General features: G+C 38.5%; 1 protein-coding gene across 6 annotated transcripts in view; it reads left to right on the top strand.

Moving 5' to 3' along the window:
• The first annotated feature begins 8009 nt into the window (after positions 1–8009).
• The window catches only part of LOC126199369 (uncharacterized), a 329457-nt gene continuing 316839 nt past the window's right edge, over positions 8010–20627 (top strand). For 4 of the 6 annotated variants that reach the window (XM_049936271.1, XM_049936270.1, XM_049936269.1 and 1 more), the window contains exons 1-2: positions 8010–8215; positions 8297–8408. Coding sequence is in view for 5 of the 6 variants with exons in the window: in XM_049936270.1 (XP_049792227.1) it covers positions 8301–8408 (108 nt within the window). In the remaining variant the exon portion in view is untranslated. Of the gene's footprint in view, positions 8216–8275; positions 8409–20627 lie in introns of all 6 variants that reach the window. The other 2 variants (XM_049936268.1, XM_049936272.1) reach the window with 2 other exon arrangements.

The following is a 20627-nucleotide window of genomic DNA, read 5'->3' as shown; positions in this document are numbered from 1 at the left end:
TTTTCGCACATCACTGTCTTCTGTTTGTTTTTATACTTCTAAGTATGTATTGTGGTTTGTGCCTTGTAATATTGCCAACACAACCTTGCCATTAATTTGTCTTTGTCCTACAGTTTTTTTTAGTTTATTGTATCTGTGTAATTCTATTTGATTGAGTTGCTGTGTATTTACATACTCTGTAAGGGTAGGAAAGGAATAATGATACTCTTACAGAGTATATAAATACACAACAAAATAATTAAATAGAATTATACACATAGAATAAACTAAAGAAAAGAGTATAGCTCAACATTACAAAACATAAACCACAATACATACTTAGAAGTTTATTTGTTTGTTTACTGTCCATATAAAAATCAGTTTTTGGACTTTATCACAGATTTTAGTTCACATATACAATGGTTTAGTTAACATACATAAGTGCACATGTTAACGCAAATAGTGAAGGTCAGAAATTATCATTTTTGGGGTGTTACAAAAAGAAACTTCTGCTATATACACTGTTTTTACACAAAGACTTGGAATAAAATTGCATATGTTAATATAGTGTGTGAAAATCAGAAATTATCATTTTTATGTTGCAAAAACAAACTTATGCTAAATACACTGTTTTACAAAGGGAAGTTACAACTTGAAATATTCTAATGAATAACAGCTTCCTCTATAAATAAATGTTTCATTTTTTTCTTTAAAATGTTTAAATTAGCTGTCTTGAGGTCAGATGGAAGTCTGTTATAAAAGATGGTTCCTATTGTATGTGGACTATGGTCCGCAGCCACTGTTTTTTACTTGTAATTCTGTGTCCATTACTGTTTGTTACATTCTGTTCTAGATTTTGTTTCACAAACATTATTGCCTGTAGTATGTACAAGAGTAGATGGTTAGTATTTTAAATTTTCTGAAGCTTTCTCTGCAAGGCTCTCTCCTGTTTACTTTTTCTACCACTCCCACTGCCTTTTTTGTGGTCTGAAGAGCCTATCTGTATAGACAGTTAGTGCGCAACCTCATGTCTCAATACCATACTGAAGATGTGGATGTATCACTCTGAAACACATTTGTCTGAAGTTATCATGATCCAGGAAGGCTGAGACCCTTTGCAGTAAATATATAATTGTACTGATTTTCTTACAAATATGGTCTCTATGTTTCCAGAATGAGATTTTCACTCTGCAGTGGTGTGTGCACAGATATGAAACATCCTGGCAGATTAAAACTGTGTGCCGGACCAAGACTCGAAATCGGGACCTTTACCTTTTGTGGGCAAGTGCTCTACCAACTGAGCTACCCAAGCACAACTCACACCCCGTCCTCACAGCTTCACTTCCGCCAGTACCTCGTCTCCTACCAATTGGAAGGTAGGAGTCGAGGTACTGGCATAAGTGAAGCTGTGAGGATGGGGTGTGAGTTGTGCTTGGGTAGCTCAGTTGGTAGAGCACTTGCCCATGAAAGGCAAAGGTAGTTTTAATCTGCCAGGAAGTTTCATGGTCTATATGTTATTTTATGAGAGGTGTTCATCAACCGAAAATTTGTGTAGCTAAGAGCCAGTGGAGGTGCAGATGGAGTTCTACTTATGTTCTGGCTATAGCTAAGTATAAATAGCATTGTCACTGTCTTCTCTTTATTTACGAGTACCTTACTTGTAGTAGGATAAATTGACAGAAAATTATAATTAATTTCACTACTGTCTGTAGTAGTTTGAGTATCATGACTCCAATTGACAAAAGATGTGTCATCAGCATAACTTGCAGCCTTGCAGTTTTCGTGTTCAGTTAAATCATTTATGTACATAAGAAATAGAAAAGGGTCCAATATACTTCCTTGGGGTCCACAACATTGAAGTTTCATATGGGTTGATTTCGTTGTTACCACTGTTAATTCTGTTTACAAGTTACTCGACATACTGTTTCATGTCTTTCAAATAGGAGGTAAATAGTTGTAAGGCTACCCCTGTCATACCATACGCTTCTAATTTATTCCCAGTATCAAAAGTATTACTCATATCCAGGAAGATGCCTGTTATCTTGTCTCCTTCATTGCTACTGCTGTTACAGTAGATCTTCCTATTCTAAAACCATGTTGTACATTGTTAAATAGGTTATCTTTTATGAAATGTGCCTCAAATTTGTTGTAATATTACTTTCTCTCATAACTTCCCAAGCTCTGGAATTAATGATTTTGGCCTGTACTGTTTCATGTCAGAACAAAAAAAAAAAAAAACAGAAAACAGTAGTGTGTGAAGAAGTGTGATGTGTGCAACACAAAAAAAAATACATAGTGCTGCAGAGCAACTAAAAATTAGACCACAAATATCAGTGTTTAAAGAAGGAAAACATTAACAATATGGTAGGAGACGGCATTCCCGATGTAGGTGAGAATTCAAGCAGAAATCACCATAAGTAAAAGCCAACATGTTGTTAACGAACTGTTTTTCAGTCTTTAAGCAAATCGAAATATAAATAACTTCATTACAGACCACTGACCGCAGACTACTGACACTCAATAAAACGAAATGTGTCTGGTGAAAAAAAACCCTCTTTCTTGTAGTTGCAGCGACAGAACGAAAATATCCTCAACCAATTATAAAACAACTACAGACAATATGGCAACAAAAATGAAGAAATGATTGTCGAGTCTGTTTATACAAGAAATACATGGATTTAAATTGATATCCGTCCAGTTCAGTCCATCAGTCATTTTTCCTTTTAATAAATACATGCTTACCCAGTTCAAATGCTCCAATCTTCGCTGTCACAGATTATAACTTCGCGTAAAATATTCTGAAATTAGAATCAAGAACAGCTACCAGCATAAGTAACTTAGAAGTAGAGTTCCTCAGTGTAGTGAAGCAGCTTAAATCACTTAATAAAGGGTCCTCCAGATTGTACACCAGTTAGATTTCTTTCAGAGTATGCTGATACAATAGCCCCATACTTAGCAGTCATATACAACCGCTTGCTCAATGGAAGATCTACTTCTAAGGATTGGAAAGTTGCACAGGTCACACCAGTAGCCAAGAAAGGAGAGAAGAGTAATCTGCTGAAATACAGACCCATATCACTGACATCAATTTGTAGTAGGATTTTGGAACGTATACTGTGTTCAGTCATTATGAATTACATCAAAGAAAACAATCTATTGACAAATAGGCAGTGCAGATTCAGGGAGTATCGTTTCTTTAAAACGTAGCTGGCTCTTTGTCCACACAAAGTAATGAATACCATTCACAAGGAATCTCAAATTGTTTTCTTGATTCCATATTTATAAATCTGCAGATGGTTTGGACACCACTCATCATAAGAGAATTTTAACGAAACTGTGTATCTACAGAGTATAGGATTAGATTAGTGATTTCCTGTCAGGAAGGTCTCAGTTAGTAACAATTGATAGAAAGTCATCAAGCAAAACAGAAATGATATTTTAAAGTGCAGTGTTTGCAGATGATGCTCTCATTTCTCTTCTTGTAAAATCATCAGAGGATCAAAACCAATTGCAAAAGGATTTGGACACAATATCTGTATGGTGCAAAAAGTGGCGACTGACTCTAAACAATAAAAATCTGAAGTCACCTAGACAACAACTAAAAGGAACCGCTAAATTTCGGTTATACAATAAATCACATAAATATAAATGCTGTCAGTTCAATCAAATACTTAGTGACTGCAATTACTAATAATTTAAATTGGCACAAACAAATAGATAACGCTGTGGGAAAGTGTACAATTAGAAGATGCAACAGACCCACTAAGAAGACTGCCTAGCTATGCTTATCTACCTTGTTCTGGAGATATTGGTGTATGGTATTGGACCCACAACAGGTAGGATTGACAGAGGACATCGAAAAATTGCACAAAAGGGCACCTTGTCTTGTATTATTGCAAAACAGGGGAGAGAGTATCACAGATATGACATGTGAGTTGAGAGTGGCAATCAGTAAAGTAAAGACGTTAATTATACGGCAACACATTCCCATGAAAATTCGATCACCAACATTCTCCTCCAGATTCGAAAATATTTTGTCTTGCCCACATATATAGGCAGAAATGATCATCCTTGCTATATAACAAAAATCAGAGTATACACAGAGAGACCTTAGTGTTCATATTTCCCATGCGCTGTTCAAGAGGGGAAAAGTAGGGAAATAGCTTGAAAATTGTTGAGTGAACCCTCTGCCAGGCACTTAATTGTGAATTGCAGCTAATCAAGTAGATGTGGATGTCAATGTACCTGATAAATGTCATGAATTTGTGCTGCAGTTGCTATTGGAGGTCCAAAGGATCATTATTAAATCATTTTTGTTGTATATGCCATGCTGTACATTAACAAGTAATGTGCAAAATCCATGTCTTGTTGTTTGACTGACCGACAATAAGATGTATCTGACCCCTGCAACTTATGTAGCATCGTTCATAGTTATATCTGTATTCTTATCATTAGCGGTAACTTCTAGATAAATGTTGCTTAAGTAACCTGTTCCATTACTGATCAGACTGATCAGGTAATGCGATAATATGATGGTGATTGCGTATGCGTAATGGACTTGATTTTGGATGAGGCTGATTAGTGGAGGGAAGAGTACAAGTCGTTCTAAAGAACAACCTATTCTACTCCTGCATTTTGTACTTATTTGCATTTTGTTTGGTACTTAAAGCAGTGCAACACTCACACGAGATACGAAACGAAAAGGGCTACAACATGACTCAAAGAGTTAACAACAAAATTAATTGAAATAATACAGAAATACCCCCACATGAACCATGGACCTTGCAGTTGGTGGGGAGGCTTGCGTGCCTCAGCGATACAGATAGCCGTACCTTAGGTGCAACCACAACGGAGGGGTATCTGTTGAGAGTTCAGACAAACGTGTGGTTCCTGAAGAGGGGCAGCAGACTTTTCAGTAGTTGCAGGGGCAACAGTCTGCATGATTGACTGATCTGGCCTTGTAACACAAACCAAAACGGTCTTGCTGTGCTGGTACTGCGAATGGCTGAAAGCAAGGGGAAACTACAGCCGAAATTTTTCCCGAGGGCATGCAGCTTTACCGTATGGTTAAATGATGATGACGTCCTCATGGGTAAAATATTCTGGAGGTAAAATAGTCCCCCATTCGGATCTCCAGGCGGGGACTACTCGAGAGGACGTCGTTATCAGGAGAAAGAAAACTGGCGTTCTACGGATCGGAGCATGGAATGTCAGATCCCTTAATCGGGCAGGTAGGTTAGAAAATTTAAAAAGGGAAATGGATAGGTTAAAGTTAGATATAGTGGGAATTAGTGAAGTTCGATGGCAGGAGGAACAAGACTTTTGGTCAGGCGAATACAGGGTTATAAATAGAAAATCAAATAGGGGTAACGCAGGAGTAGGTTTAACAATGAATAAAAAAATAGGAATGCGGGTAAGCTACTACAAAAAGCATAGTGAACGCATTATTGCGGCCAAGATAGACACGCAGCCCACGCCTACTACAGTAGTACAAGTTTATATGCCAACTAGCTCTGCAGATGACGAAGAAATTGAAGAAATGTATGACGAGATAAAAGAAATTATTCAGATAGTGAAGCGAGACGAAAATTTAATAGTCATCGGTGACTGGAATTCGGTAGTAGGAAAAGGGACAGAAGGAAACATAGTAGGTGAATATGGGCTGGGGGGAAGAAATGAAAGAGGAAGCCGCCTGGTAGAATTTTGCACAGAGCACAACTTAGTCATAGCTAACACTTGGTTCAAGAATGATAAAAGAAGGCTGTATACATGGAAGAAACCTGGAGATACTGACAGGTTTCAGATAGATTATATAATGGTAAGACAGAGATTTAGGAACCAGGTTTTAAATTGTAAGACATTTCCAGGGGCAGATGTAGACTCTGACCACAATCTATTGGTTATGATCTGCAGATTAAAACTGAAGAAACTGAAAGAAGGTGGAAATTTAAGAAGATGGGACCTGGATAATCTGACTAAACCAGAGGTTGTACAGAGTTTCAGGGAGAGCATAAGGGAACAATTGACAGGAATGGGGGAAAGAAAAACAGTAGATGTAGAATGGGTAGCTTTGAGGGATGGAGTAGTGAAGGCAGCAGAGGATAAAGTAGGTAAAAAGACGAGTGTTACTAGAAATCCTTGGGTAACAGAAGAAATATTGAACTTAATTGATGAAAGGAGAAAATATAAAAATGCAGTAAGTGAAGCAGGCAAAAAGGAATACGAACGTCTCAAAAATGAGATTGACAGGAAGTGCAAAAATGGCTAAGCAGGCATGGCTAGAGGACAAATGTAAGGATGTAGAGGCTTATCTCACTAGGGGTAAGATAGATACTGCCTACTGGAAAATTAAAGAGGACTTTGGAGAAAAGAGAACAACTTGTATGAATATCAAGAGCTCAGATGGAAACCCAGTTCTAAGCAAAGAAGGGAAAGCAGAAAGGTGGAAGGAGTGTATAGAGGGCCTATACAAGGACGATATACTTGAGGACAATATTATGGAAATGGAAGAGGATGTAGATGAAATGGGAGATACGATACTGCATGAAGAGTTTGACAGAGCACTGAAAGACCTGAGTCGAAACAAGGTCCTGGGAGTAGACAACATTCCATTAGAACTACTGACAACCTTGGGAAAGCCAGTCCTGACAAAACTCTACCATCTGGTGAGCAAGATATATGAGACAGGCGAAATTCCCTCAGACTTCAAGAAGAATATAATAATTCCAATCCCAAAGAAAGCAGGTGTTGACAGATGCGAAAATTATCGAACTATCAGTTTAATAAGTCACAGCTGCAAAGTACTAACGCGAATTGTTTACAGACGAATGGAAAAACTAGTGGAAACCGACCTCGGGGAAGATCAGTTTGGATTCCGTAGAAATATTGGAACACGTGAGGCAATACTGACCCTACGACCTATCTTAGAAGCTAGATTAAGGAAAGGCAAACCTACGTTTCTAGCAGTTGTACGAAATAATTCGAAACATATCCGATGATTACGAGTTCTTTGACATCAGCTGTGTTAGATATAGGTGTACTACTTATTAGTGACGTATAACGGGAGTACGGTGGTAACAAGATTGGTCTGGACTCCTCGTAGTCTCATTCTCCCTGGCGCGGGAATCTGGTTACTCGTAACGATGTTGACGAGCATTAGGTATTACATATAATAAACTGTGGCATAAGGATGTAGACAATGTGATATGTGGAGGTTTGGGTCAGTCCGGGGAACGCGCATGGGTAGCTGAAATGGTGACAGCGATCACTCACGATAAGTGGGAAATCCACGTTCAAGTTCCAGTCATGTCACTAATAGTACATCTGCACCTAATGCAACTGATCTCACAGAATTCGCAATTTATTTCGTATAGCTGTGGATCGGCAATAAAGACTTTTCTTTCGGACATGCAAGCAAGGCTCACTCCCATTGTTCAGCTACATCGTATCGCTCGCATCCTTCTCGCTTGCCATTTAAAGGACGATCCACACCGAAAGTCAACGCAACGAACAGAAGGCAACAAAAACTAAGTCCCGATGGAACCTTCACTAAATGTGACGAAAACAAAAGCAAACAATAAAATAAAGATTTAGAAGCCCCAAAGTTTGCTATTACAACAACGGGGCGATGGCACTCTGCTGGACGAAAGTCGAAGCCAACACTTCCTAGCAGATAATTGTTGAAGTGCCCTCCCGTTCAGCCTGTGTGAATTCCGGTATTTGAAATGCATTGGGCTATGTTTTGGCGTTGCGTTGCCGTCAGGGCCAACGAGATGAAGCGGTTGCCTTTCCGTGAAGTCATGAGTGAACCGACCCCCATTCATTCTCTATTTGGTATATTTAAGAGCAGTCGCTACATTGATATATTATCAGATTTCGCTTCAAGTTTACCTAATACATCCGCAGAGTTTGAAAGTTTATAGAATTTATAACAATGTTGTCAAATACCGTGCCACGCAACCGCATCAATTCACTGTCTAGACAGTACACTGTGATGTTTGTAATTTGTGACATGACGATGGCTGCCCTGAAACGCCAGTAATTTGTTTTCGTCAAAGTGCTGTAGGTTGCCATACTAGTAAGTCCCGGCAGTAGATACGAAAGTTATTGATGTGTGTTGGAAATCAGTTTGTTAGTGTTTATATGTGAGTATTGTGAAACACCGATACTGTGGAACATTTCGTCCTCGAAATTTATAATGAAAGTCGCTGATTGTGTACGGCGTGAAGATTGGATGGTAATGGAAACAGCCAGAGTATGTTCTACAGAAAGTAGTGGTGATTTCGTTTTTGCTTAGATGTTGTTATGGAATTTGCAGGGATATGATCAACAGAAACAGTCTCCAGGCTGCCTGTGAAGCTGCAGCCCGTGTAAACGCTGTTCTATTTGCGAAAGGGAAACTGAAACAAGCGGCGCCACAGTTGCCTAAGGTAACGCGTACTGTAACTGCATAGATCATTGTTGTAATACCCTCAAAAGTTTGCTGAATGCTGCCAGAACTGTACATAGTTGACGAGTTGCTGCTACATTCAGTATCGCTTCTTACAGCGATGCGAATTGTGTTACAAGGGTAGGCCTATAGAATCGAAGAAAAGAATTTGAAAGCTTTAGGAGCCCGCAGTCATGGATCTAAGTAACTCTTAACCCTGTTCACTAGTAAATTTCCCGTCTTCGGCTTGTTATCGGTGGATTTCACACTAACTTTGATGGTTAAGAAAGTATTAGGCTTAGGCCTACATCTGATTTCATAGTAGTAAACCTGCTAGAAGTCATTTCGGAGTTATTAATGAGTGAATTATGTGAAATAATTGTACTGCGTTTTTTTGTGAAGTGTCTAAGGTTACACTTTCACAGTTCAAACTGTCACCTGAGTTGCATTTTTATGGGTTCATGATGACTTGTTGATGGAATGATAATGACTTGTTTAAGTAATTTTCAGGAAAAATTGTGAAAAAATTCCTCAGTAATACATCTTGGGAGGACAGTAAGTGTAAGCTCTCTGGAGCATTGATTCGGGGAATGAGAGCTAAATGACCATATTTACCTTTCAAATCTGTGTTGTGTTGTCAGTGACAGTTTACAAGGTTGAAAAAGCTAAGCCACACTTGCTATTCTTTCTATGATAACAGACGTTCCATCTCTATCTGCTGGACTTTCAACAGGGATAGTTCCATAGATTATTAATTTCCTAATGGCATGCCCAATTGATTTCATAATGCCATGACTGACTCTGTCATTTTGATTGGAAGAGTTTATCTGTCTCTCCTGATACTATTAACAAATCACTAAACACACCAGGTGTAGAACAGTAGAGCACTGTATGAAAAGGACTTCAGGATGTCATATGTGTAATTTTTGGGGAAACACATCATCAAGCGATTGTGGCCAGCTTTTTTAAATTGATGTATCTCAGATGCATGTATTACATGTTAATCAGTTGGGACGTTGTTATTACGCCCTCAGCAGTTTTTTACATGTTTTAATACTCACTTAACAGCTCAGTATCAGAATGATATTCCAGAATCTTTGAAGTCAGTCCTGATTTTTTTTCCCAGTAGTTACTTTGTAGCATGTGAATGGTTCAGCTTTACCAGATTGCAGCAGTTTTAATTAAAATTGCTTGAAAGTACCAGTCAGTGAGCCCACAAGTGATCAGTGACCTCTACATCTTCATCTATACTCGGCAAACCCCCATGAGGTGCATGACAGAGGGTAACCTCATATCAACACTTAGTGTAACTACAGAGTGAAGGCTTTTGACATTCACAAGTTGGCTGAGCTGTAAACATTTTTGTGTTCTTTCAGCCATTTTTGCCTTGCAACTGATGTATCAGCGTGGTCATACGAATGTAACATTGTATGGTGTTTGTCAGAGAAGCAGAGTATATTAAAAAGGGAAATTCATTCCAGTTTTGTCGATGCACTGTACAAGTGTCTACTATTTTACCCACGCCAGTCTCATTGACATTTTTCTTTACAATCTTTGGCTTACATTCTTTAATTTTCTGATTGCATCTGATATGGTCTTATTATTTCACATTATTCATTCAGTTATACTGGTTGCATTAGTTCCTGGCAGACATCATGCTTCTGTGGGGTTGGAATGCTGTGTGTGTCAATCCATAAACAGTTACCACTCTCAATGGGATACATGTTCCATCTGAACTAACAATGTCCGTTCAGTCTGGATGGTTTTAGGTAGCCCTACTATTGATAGAGTTTTGATTTTTGGCCTTTTAAAATTAAGGATAGAAGGCAAAGGCTTAGAAAGTATTCCTGGAAGTTTTGATTAGAATAATGGTACAGAGCTGTTCTTTTGACTTCTCTTTTAGAAGTAAGGAGGGAGGGATTCTTGCTGAAGGGTGAGATGTAAAAAATATGAATTCGGATTTGCTTTATGGATTGAAATTGGACTGAGACTCGAGCCCAGTACATTCTGGGTTTGTGCCCTTGTCTGGTACACAGTTTTAATCCCCCAGGAATTTCAGATCACTGCACACTTTGCTACAAAAAGAAAAAAAAAATTAATTTAGAAGAATAATTTGGCCGATTCTGATCGGCAGAATTAGCTACCAACCAATAGGAGAATTTTGATTTTGTTCATTAAGTGCTTTTTTTTATGTGAATTGTAATATGTAAGACTTGCCAATGACTGCATCATGTGCTGGTAACAGAGAACTGTAGTTTTTGATTTCAGACTGTTTTTGAAACATTAAAAAAAATGACGTTTAACTAAGTTTGCAAAACTGGTTATTAATTCATTTTGTTACCGAGCGAGGTGGCGCAGTGGTTAGCACACTGGACTCGCATTCGGGAGGACGACGGTTCAATCCCGTCTCCGGCCATCCTGATTTAGGTTTTCCGTGATTTCCCTAAATCGCTTCAGGCAAATGCCGGGATGGTTCCTTTGAAAGGGCACGGCCGATTTCCTTCCCCATCCTTCCCTCACCCGAGCTTGCCCTCCGTCTCTAATGACCTCGTTGTCGACGGGACGTTAAACACTAATCTCTTCTTCTAATTCATTTTGTTGTCAGTGTGAAACTTTTGAAGGCTACCGCATGGTTTTCTCAATCATTTACTCACATTTGGTGTATCGTTAAAATAAACATAGGAATGAGATCATAAAAGCATAACAGGCATGCATATGTAAACAGAACAGTGTAGTTGATGCCTAAATTCCTCAGTATTTTATAGCTGTTTGCATACTGCAGAAAGATACCATGTATAATGTGTGCGGCAAACAACATTTGTTGTTATAGGCCTATACAAAATTTGACAAATATCAAATGTCAAGGAATGAATGTTAGTTAAGGAATGTTAGATTTCTTACATTTAAATTTTGGGTAGTTTCATAAGTAGTATGTAACCGGTGAAAAAGTCTTATATTAGTATTACTTATGCTGTTGTCACTGCTTTCTTGCCTTTCTTTTTTGCATGAAATTTGAAATCTAAATACAATGATACGGACATGGCGTGTATCAATTACACTGTACAGGGTGAACTAGAACTCCACTAACAAACTTTCAGAGACACCTTTTGAATATTTTAATGTTAGGAACCCACAGTTCTTGGCAGCTCTTTGTAGAGTTACTGCCTCTCATGTGATATCAGTTAGCAGTTAGTTTTGTATCTATATTTCACTGAAAATAATGCTCAACAGTGCAAATGTTGACAGTATCACTACGGACAGGTTTACTGGCGAAGAGTTGGCCAATATGCACCTCATTGCATGAAGTGGAAGATTGGCACAATGCTGAGCTTTTCCTGCGCCAACAGCAACTGCTTCACAGAGTACTTTGTCATCTGTCAGAAGATTGTTGCACTCCTTGTCAAAATACAATAATATTACTACACACTCAGCATAATACACTGCTTGAAAAAAAATTAGTTCACCCTTTTAGAGGTTTCCAATTCACTCAAGATTTATTGTTGCAACAGTGCATAAGGAGTAATGCAGACACTGACTCAAGCAACCAGTTGATCATACAGATGGCAAGTACTGTTCTGGGATACATTATTCCGTACCTACTTGATCTGTTTATGTTGTTTTGTAAGAATTGTTAGTTGATGAGTCACTTCTCATCCCATCGTATACTATATGTGCCAATTGGAGACAAGTCCAGAGATCATGCTGGCCAGGGAGGTTCCTGCACATTTTGCAAAGCATGTCGAGTTTCATGGGCAGTTTGTGGATGAGCATTATCCAGTTGGAACAATACATCTCTTTCAGGTTGCAATGGCAAAAGAATGGGTTTAACAACATTCTGCATGTTCTAAGTGCTGGTTAGCATCCCGTCCAGAAACGTGAAAGGTTACCGCACCCCAGACCTTAAGGCCCAGGATGGTGCTAATGTGTATTGGATGAATGCACTTGACACAGCTCACCAGTCTATGTCGTACATGCAAACAATCATCTCTTGCATTCAGGCAGAAACTGCTTTCATTGCTGAAGACCATGGCATGCCAGTCCATCTTCCAAGTGATCCTCTGAAGGCTCCAGTCGAGCCATGCACAGCAATGTGTGGCTTTTAGCTAACAAGTGGTGCGCAACAGTTCATGTTGACATGTCTGAGCTAACAAGCCATCTTATGTGTGCCATAGTAGATGTACAATCTGCCACTGCTGCCCTTATAATACGATGATCCTGCCACACGTCTGTGCTGTGTGGACGTCCGATCTATGGGTGTGAGAATGTTCACGTGACCACCGATACCAGCATTGTTACACAACTGGCGCAGCATGTCTAACTTGTGTGACAATTCTCTGAAAGGACCATCCTGCCACTCAGAAGGCCACAGTGTGACCCTTTCAAACTTGCTCATTTGGCTGTACAGTGTGTATGGTAAGAGAAGAGCTCTGACAGTTGATGTGGCCGTGGCACGTCACATCGTGAGCTTTTGTTTATGTTACTGTAGTAATGCCCCAGTATTGCCATAGTGCTGGGTGACCACTACTGACTTGCTGTCCATCTGTGTCAAATACTGGCAACTGTGCAGCCATCTGTCTGAGCTCTTCTCTCGTCGTACGGAGTATAGGAATCATGAGTGGGTCTCTTTGGCATGGATGATTGCTTGCCTCACATGTTTGCACCCCACTACTGAGCCTTCTGGTTGTGAGCATTGTCTATTAAAGGGTAGAGACAGATGGCATTCTGATAGATATACTGCCAGGCCATATGTTGACAGACAATCCTGAAACCATTATCAGTACATCCAGGTGGCATATGCTGTCATCGGATCAAAATCGACAGTTACTTTCCAGGTGTACTAATTTCTTTCTGGCAGTGTATATTGTGATTCTGCCTCTGTATTAAATGAGCATTTATGAAAAAAGTTTAAAAAGAAAACTTTTAATGTGATCACTTAATAAACCTTGTTGCCTGAGAAGCTTGATTTCTATACTAGTAAATGGTTTGCTTCAGCTAATTTCTCTTATATTTTGTTAAGAAATGCTACTCTGAAATTCTGATTTGTTTCCTGAAGCTTTGATTGCTGCTATACCAGGAGCAATTAAATGCCTCTTTGTTGCTGTTAGTAAATGCAGAGGATGAAAACTTGATTTTATCCTTCTCTGTGGTTCTCTCCGTGTTCCTTGCAACAATCGTCCACCACATCATAGGGACTCAAGATCTGCAACTTGCTTTAAATGTTCAGTAATGTGAATTTGTGCTTTTCACAAAAAAAATGTAGTATCAATGAGTCATATTTGGAATCTATCAGCTCGTACAGATACCTTGGTGTAACAATATGAAATGGAACAATCACGTAGTTTCAGTTGTAGGTCAAGCAAGTGACAGACTGCAGTTAAGTGGTAAAGTATTAGGGAAAAAGGGCCACACTACAAAGGAGATCGCATGCTAAACACTCTTATTACCCATCCTAGAATGTTAATGATGTGCGAGACCTGTATTAGGGAAAAAGAGCCACACTACAAAGGAGATCGCATGCTAAACACTCTTGTGACCCATCCTAGAATGATGAATGGAACAGGAAAAGCCTAATAATTGTTATTTGGGTACGTACCCTCTGCCGTGCACTTCACAGTGATATGTAGAGTATGGATATAGATTTAAAAGTAGGTATGTTCACCCTGAGGGTTTCTTGGTGAAACTATTATTATGTTTATGAATTTTTATCACTTTCCTGTAAAAACGGGTGTGGTAGTCCTTCACAGGGAGAACCCGGCTTTCAGTGAATTTTATAATGTGGTTGGCTCCCAGAAGCAACCTGCTCTTATTGCATAACACTCTGTACGCTGTCACGAGACTTGGGTTGGTGAACCAGGCCGGGATTGAATCCGCATGGTGGATTAATGATTGTGGACTGGCATACCAGCCAGCCTGATAGTTTTTAGGCAGTTTCCCATGTTTCTTAAGGCAAATGATGTACTGGTCTCCATATTCTGCCACAGAGTAGACATACAGATATGGCATAAAAATGAAATACTTCACATACACAATAAACTCTACCAAAGTAATGACTGTTTCTTTATACAAAAATGTCACAGTAATAAATCACACTAATGCTACATGAAAACAGCTCTCTCTCTCTCTCTCTCTCTCTCTCTCTCTCTCTCTCTCGTGCACACACACACACACACACACACACACACACACACACACACACACACACACACACACCAGCGGCAAAATGCCCCTCTCTGAGCTCAGCAATGATGAATCTGCTCATGTTTATTAAAAGATTGAGTGATTAGTGGGGTAACAGCTGTCTCATTTTATGTTTCTTGGCACTTAAAAATTTTCCCAAAAATTTTGCTGTGTAAATGTATTCATACTCTTTTTAACATGCGACTCACTCCTCACTCCCACAAGCTCCCCTAACTGTAACTTACTCACAGCCACTATTCCATCACTGTAAGTTGCTTATACCCATATATATAATTAAACAAAATTGATTGTACTGTGGACACATTTTTATTTTTATGAATGTTTTGCAGCAAATAAATTGTTTTCCACTTTTGAGCCAGTGGTGTTGTGAACTTATGTCTGGTGCCCTTGGGTATATTCATCTTCTTCCGCCATAAGTATTTATCTCTTGACCGTGTATATAACAGTCTTTAATCGGGCTTCTTCTTCCGATGCAGGCTGCTTGTTGACCTGACATTGAGTTGATGTGCCGAAGAAAAGAAAACTTTCGTGGTTTTGCACAAAAACGAATTTTTAGACTTGATATTTTCATAGGATTATTATTCAGACAGCACATTGATTCACACGAAAAACGTCTTCTCTCCACAAGAACTAAAGACAGAGTCTCTATTAATTGACAAAAAATTGAATGAGGTTTCCCTCATTTGTTACCACCTTCTGTCATACTTAAATACATCTTTTGCTGAAGTTTACAGCGGTCGCACTAATGTTTTTTGTCAATGCTTTCCTTATGTACCAATACACCATCCACTTCTACTTGCCGATTCTGATTCACTCATTTAGCCCAATTCATTGTCATTGTTTCTTTGTGTCTCAGTCAAGTCTCTTGTCTCACAGCCAAAGTCTCCATTGTTCTGTCCTCCTCCTCCTCCTCCTCCTCCTCCTACTACTACTACTACTATTATGGTCTCTCTATCTAATTCAGTTCTTTCCATAGCTGCTGTCTCTTTTCACTGTCACTATCTCTCTCTATCTTGTTCTTACTTTCATAGACTTTGTGTCTCATTATCACTCTCTCTCTCTCTCTCTCTCTCTCTCTCTCTCTCTCTCTCTCTCTCTCTCTCCCCCTCCCACTTGCATTTTCTTCTGTTTTTTGTTCTTTTTTTCTCACTGGCCTTGTGTCCTTCACTCTTTTCCTTGCACTGTTCTATTACTGTCAGCTATATTCCACTGCCACTTCTTCCTTCTGTTTCTCTCACACTGTCTCTCTCTCTCATTCACTCTTTCTATAACACAACCACTGTCTATTATCTTCTAGTATTTATTACTTTTCTGTCTCTTTTCCTCTGCCACTGCCTCCTCCTCTCTCAGCATAAAAAGTGCAAATGAGTTCACATGCGAAAATTTTTGCGAACTTTTAAAAGGTGCTGAGGAAAGTAAAATGAGGCTGCTGGTACCCCACTTTTCATTTATAGTCTTTTAAACAAAAGTATTGGCCTTTGTTGTGCTCCGATTGGAGTATTTTTCCTCTTGTTCCCTTCTTTTCCTGCAATAGCAGGGCAGTCATTTGTGTGAAAAGAACTTCATCCATCAGTAAAATTTTGGTAGTTTACTTACGTAAAATTGAAATAATGCAATACTAGTTTTAAAGCCCAAAATGGATTTTAAGTGCATAAAAGTTTTGCGTGTGCTTCAGTACTACATGGGGTTTCCAGAACCCTTCTGATGATAACAGAGACACTTTACAGCATATTTCTTGTTGCTACATCATTTTATAAACTATGTTTTCGCCTTGTACCACATTTTACATGTGTATTTTACATGTAGACGTGGGGTAACTGTGAACCTATGTATCTCAGAAACAGATAAAGATGTCAAGAAAAATTTTCAAGATAGGGACATTAGGAATGTATTGTAAAAATTTCAACTGTATGATGTGGATAACCATATTGGAATCCGTGGCTTGGTTTTATTACCCAAAAACCATGTTGGTTTTTATTGGTTTCTAAGGAACCATGAACTACATGGTGCCTCCATGAGCTCTTTAAGGCACACCATAGACTACATCTAACACAAAAAGAACCAACTGATTTGCTCCAGTTGTCTAAGCTGGAAGAAGTTTGTTATTTTCAAACTTTGACCCTGTACTGTATCACAGTTAAAGTAAGATGATTCTTTCGTAGGGTGCACAAGGGCTATCCAGTATACTTGACTCTACCTTGCTATCATCAATAGCACCGGAAGTATGAGCCCTGGAAAAATCCCGTTTTTATGCACAGTGTGTTATAACATATTTGGCAGCAAATGCTGTCACATGTGTGCCAATAATTACAGTTCAGAAATTCTTCTATGAAGTTGAAGGAGTTCTCAAGAAGATATGATTTCAGTTTTTGTGTGAACTTAATTTTACCGTCCATTAAATTCTATATGTCACTTTGTAGATATTCAAATATTTATAACTGAATAACTTGCCACTCTCTGTGCCATACGACGGCAGAGTGATCAATGCAGCAAGTCATTTCTCCTTCCATCATTACATTTGGAATATTACTGTTGTTTTGAGCTACGCTTGATTGTTGATAACAAACTGTATAAAATAATAAGTGTTCGTTGATGCTGTTGTGACAACACCCAACTGTTTAAAGAGCTGTCTGTAGGATGATGTAGAATGAGCACAACGTGTCATCCTTATTACTTTGTTGTTAAGTGCCAGTAACCCACACACCCCTGTGAGAAAGCTCACCTCTTTCTGAATGGCGAGTTACCTCAGAATATGGTGCCAGAGACATTAGTGAATGAAAAAAGTCAACTTTTTTACATTTCATCTCCAAAATCTGATATCCAACACAAAATTTGCAGAACGTAGATGTTTTGGAAGATCTGAAACATATGACTTCCACTGAAGGTTCTTATCAATACAAACACTAAAAGCTTAGAATACTCTCTGTCACTTAAAGTTTCATCCTTGTGTGTAATTTCTGATGGTTTAGTCAGGCCTTGCGCACTACAGAATTGCATGTATCATGCAGGTGACAGTACTTTTGCAGAGAAACAGTTATCAATTTCCAACAAAATGTGATTCACATTTCAAGTGTTCAGTTTTCTCCATTAGGCTTCATTACAATACTTACAATATCAGCAATTAGTACTACTACTGCTTCTGGAGTTGACAGCCCTGCAGCCAGGCAGATGCGCATGTACGAAGCTCTCACTAAGTTAAGCGATTAATATTGAAATAAGAGGCATTTAGTTAATATTACATTTTAGACTAGGGCATTTACCTCTTATCTAATCTATCTATTGAAGGTTTCGCTTTTTTAAACGTAATTACATCGAAAAGGAAGTATTTTGTAAAGGCTGACAGTTGCAAGATTGTTTATATACTTAGGCGTAAATTTCGTACGAGCGTAGATATTTGTTTTTGAATAGACTTAGCGCTTCAAAGCTAAATAATTCGTGTCTCTCATCCAGAATTCGTGTGGTTAATTTAAAGTTTCTGAAGCAAGTGTATAAGTTTGTTTACATTAGTGTTTAGTTACATATTAGTACAGGTTATGAAACTATTGCGTTGTTGAAGTTATTTTCTGCTTTTGTGTTACGTTTTACTATCAAACCATGTGTGACAAGTGTGGTGGTTGCCATAGAAATTTGAAAGAGGGTATGTTCTATATAGACTGTAGGTTGTGGTTTCATTGGGGCGAGTGCAGTGGAGAGGAAACGAGGGTAGATAAAGAGGCTCTTCCATGGCATTGTAGGGTATGTAGAAAGGACAGAAAAATCGCAGAACAGGAGGCAAAGATTTGTGCCCTTAAGGCTGAATTAGAAATCGCGAATTTGGAATTATGTAAGCTAAGGGAGGAAAAGGACTCTGGGCGCTGGGAAAAGGTAGCAAGCAAAGGGCAAGAAAGGGAAACAATTAATAAAACTTCTGAAATTCAGTTAGCAAATCAGTTTGGCTTGCTATCTGAAGTAGTGGAGCAAGGGCCTCATTCAGATGTAGTTGAATGTAGGTTGAAGCAGAATACTAGCTTAAAGAAAAAAGACAAGTCGGAATCAAACCAGAATAGGAAAAGAAAAATTCTGCTTATAGGTAGCAGTCATGGGAGGGGTATGGGCCAACAGCTTCAGGAGAAATTAGGGACAGAGTACCAGGTACAAGTTTTGTGAAACCAAGTGCTAGCATTAGCCAGGTGACAGAAAACTTAGGTCAGCTATGCAAGGACTTTGAGAAGGAAGCGCCATGATCAGCCCTGGGTAAACACTGCTGTAAGGCGTATTAACACAGATGAACGGGATGCTCCAGACACCGGCAAAGTCCCACATGAGTGTTGTTCCAGCTGATGCTATTGGTAGGTGGGGTTACACTACACATGGCCTGCACCTTAATAGTAAGGGGAAAGATAAGTTAGCTTCTCTATTAGCAGATACTGTAAGGGGGGCCACAGTCACACAAAGGGTGATCCCTGTGGTTATTGGGGCCAGGCAGACAGGTTTTTTAGGTTAAAGCCAAATTCCTGACAGGCAACAACCAAGGAAAATAGAAGAAAAGAAACTTCATGCACAGCAAATAGGGGAATAATAAGTAAAGTAGATGAGCTGATAATGTGTCTAGATGATCTCAAAAATAAGAATAAGATTGATATACTTTGTTTGTCTGAGCACCATGTATCTGTGGGGATTGAAAATGTCAGTATAAATGATTATAATTTAGCATCTTACACTTGTAGATCTAGTATGGATAAAGGAGGAGTTGCAATTTTCATAAAACAAGGGTATAAGTACAGAACTGTTGAAGTAAGCAAATTTTGTGTTGATCAGCACTTTGAGGTTTGTGCATGTGAGCTTCAGCTAGATAATGTTGTGTTTATATTAGGAACAGTGTACAGGTCTCCACTAAGAGATTGGGAGCTATTCATGAAAAAGTTTGACTCCCTATTATGCTGTCTGTCAGACAAAAAGAAGTAGTTATTAATTTGTGGTGATTTCAGCGTTAACTTTCTAAGCAATTCTAATAGGAAAAGTGAACTAGAAGTGTTGTTAACAACACATAACTTAGAATCAGTGATCAATTTCCCTACACGTATAGCTCAGGACAGTAGTACTCTAATAGATAATGTATTTGTACAGCAAGAGGATGTAGAACAAACACATGCTTTCCCTGTGGTAAATGGATTATCTGACCATGATGCACAACTGATTAACTTACAAAACCTAACAGGGCGTACACTACAGAAACCATTAAGTAAAAGTGTGAGGATGCTGAACCTGGTATCTATAGATCACTTCAGAGAAAGTTTAGGAAATGTAAACTGGGAAGATGTATATAATGAGCCCAATGCTAATGATAAATGTAGCATATTTCTTGATAAATTTATATCCCATTTTGAACATTATTTTCCAAAGAAAATTACTAAATGTAACACCACAAACTTTTCAAAGAAACCTTGGATTAATATAGGTATTAAAGTGTCTTCAGAAAGAAAAAGAAAACTGTATGAGACAGCAAGAACTAGTAAAGATCCAGAAGTAGTTTTGCACTATAAAAATTATTGTAACATGCTGAGAAAAGTTGTAAGGAAATCAAGAAAAATGTATGTTAGAGAAGAAATTAACAACCCCAGCTATAAAATCAAATCAATATGGAATGTTGTTAGAAGGGAGACAGAAAAAGTAACCACTGGGATAGGTAGTATTACTGTTAAAGAGAATGAGACCATATTAACCAACAGTACACAGGTAGCCAATGTATTTAACAATCACTTCTTAAGTGTAGGAGAAAAAATTGGTGAGAATAGTTCAAAAGAAAAAGCCAGGCAGTACATGGAAGAGTCAGTTAAAAAAAAAAAATATAGATTAAGTTTCATCTAACAACCTCTTGTGAAATAAGGAAAATTATTAAATATTTGAAAAATAAATGTTCTGTTGGAGTAGATTACATCTCTAACAAGTTATTAAAGCAATGTGGAGCAATTACAGCTGATACTTTGAGTCACATGTGTAATGCAGACAGGTTAGAATATGCCATTGTCAGGCCTCTCTGCAA

Source organism: Schistocerca nitens, chromosome 8 (genome assembly GCF_023898315.1).
Source record: "Schistocerca nitens isolate TAMUIC-IGC-003100 chromosome 8, iqSchNite1.1, whole genome shotgun sequence".
Lineage (NCBI taxonomy): Eukaryota > Metazoa > Arthropoda > Insecta > Orthoptera > Acrididae > Schistocerca > Schistocerca nitens.
The sequence above is the reverse complement of the archived record's forward strand: the minus strand, read 5'-3'. Positions and strand labels throughout refer to the sequence as shown.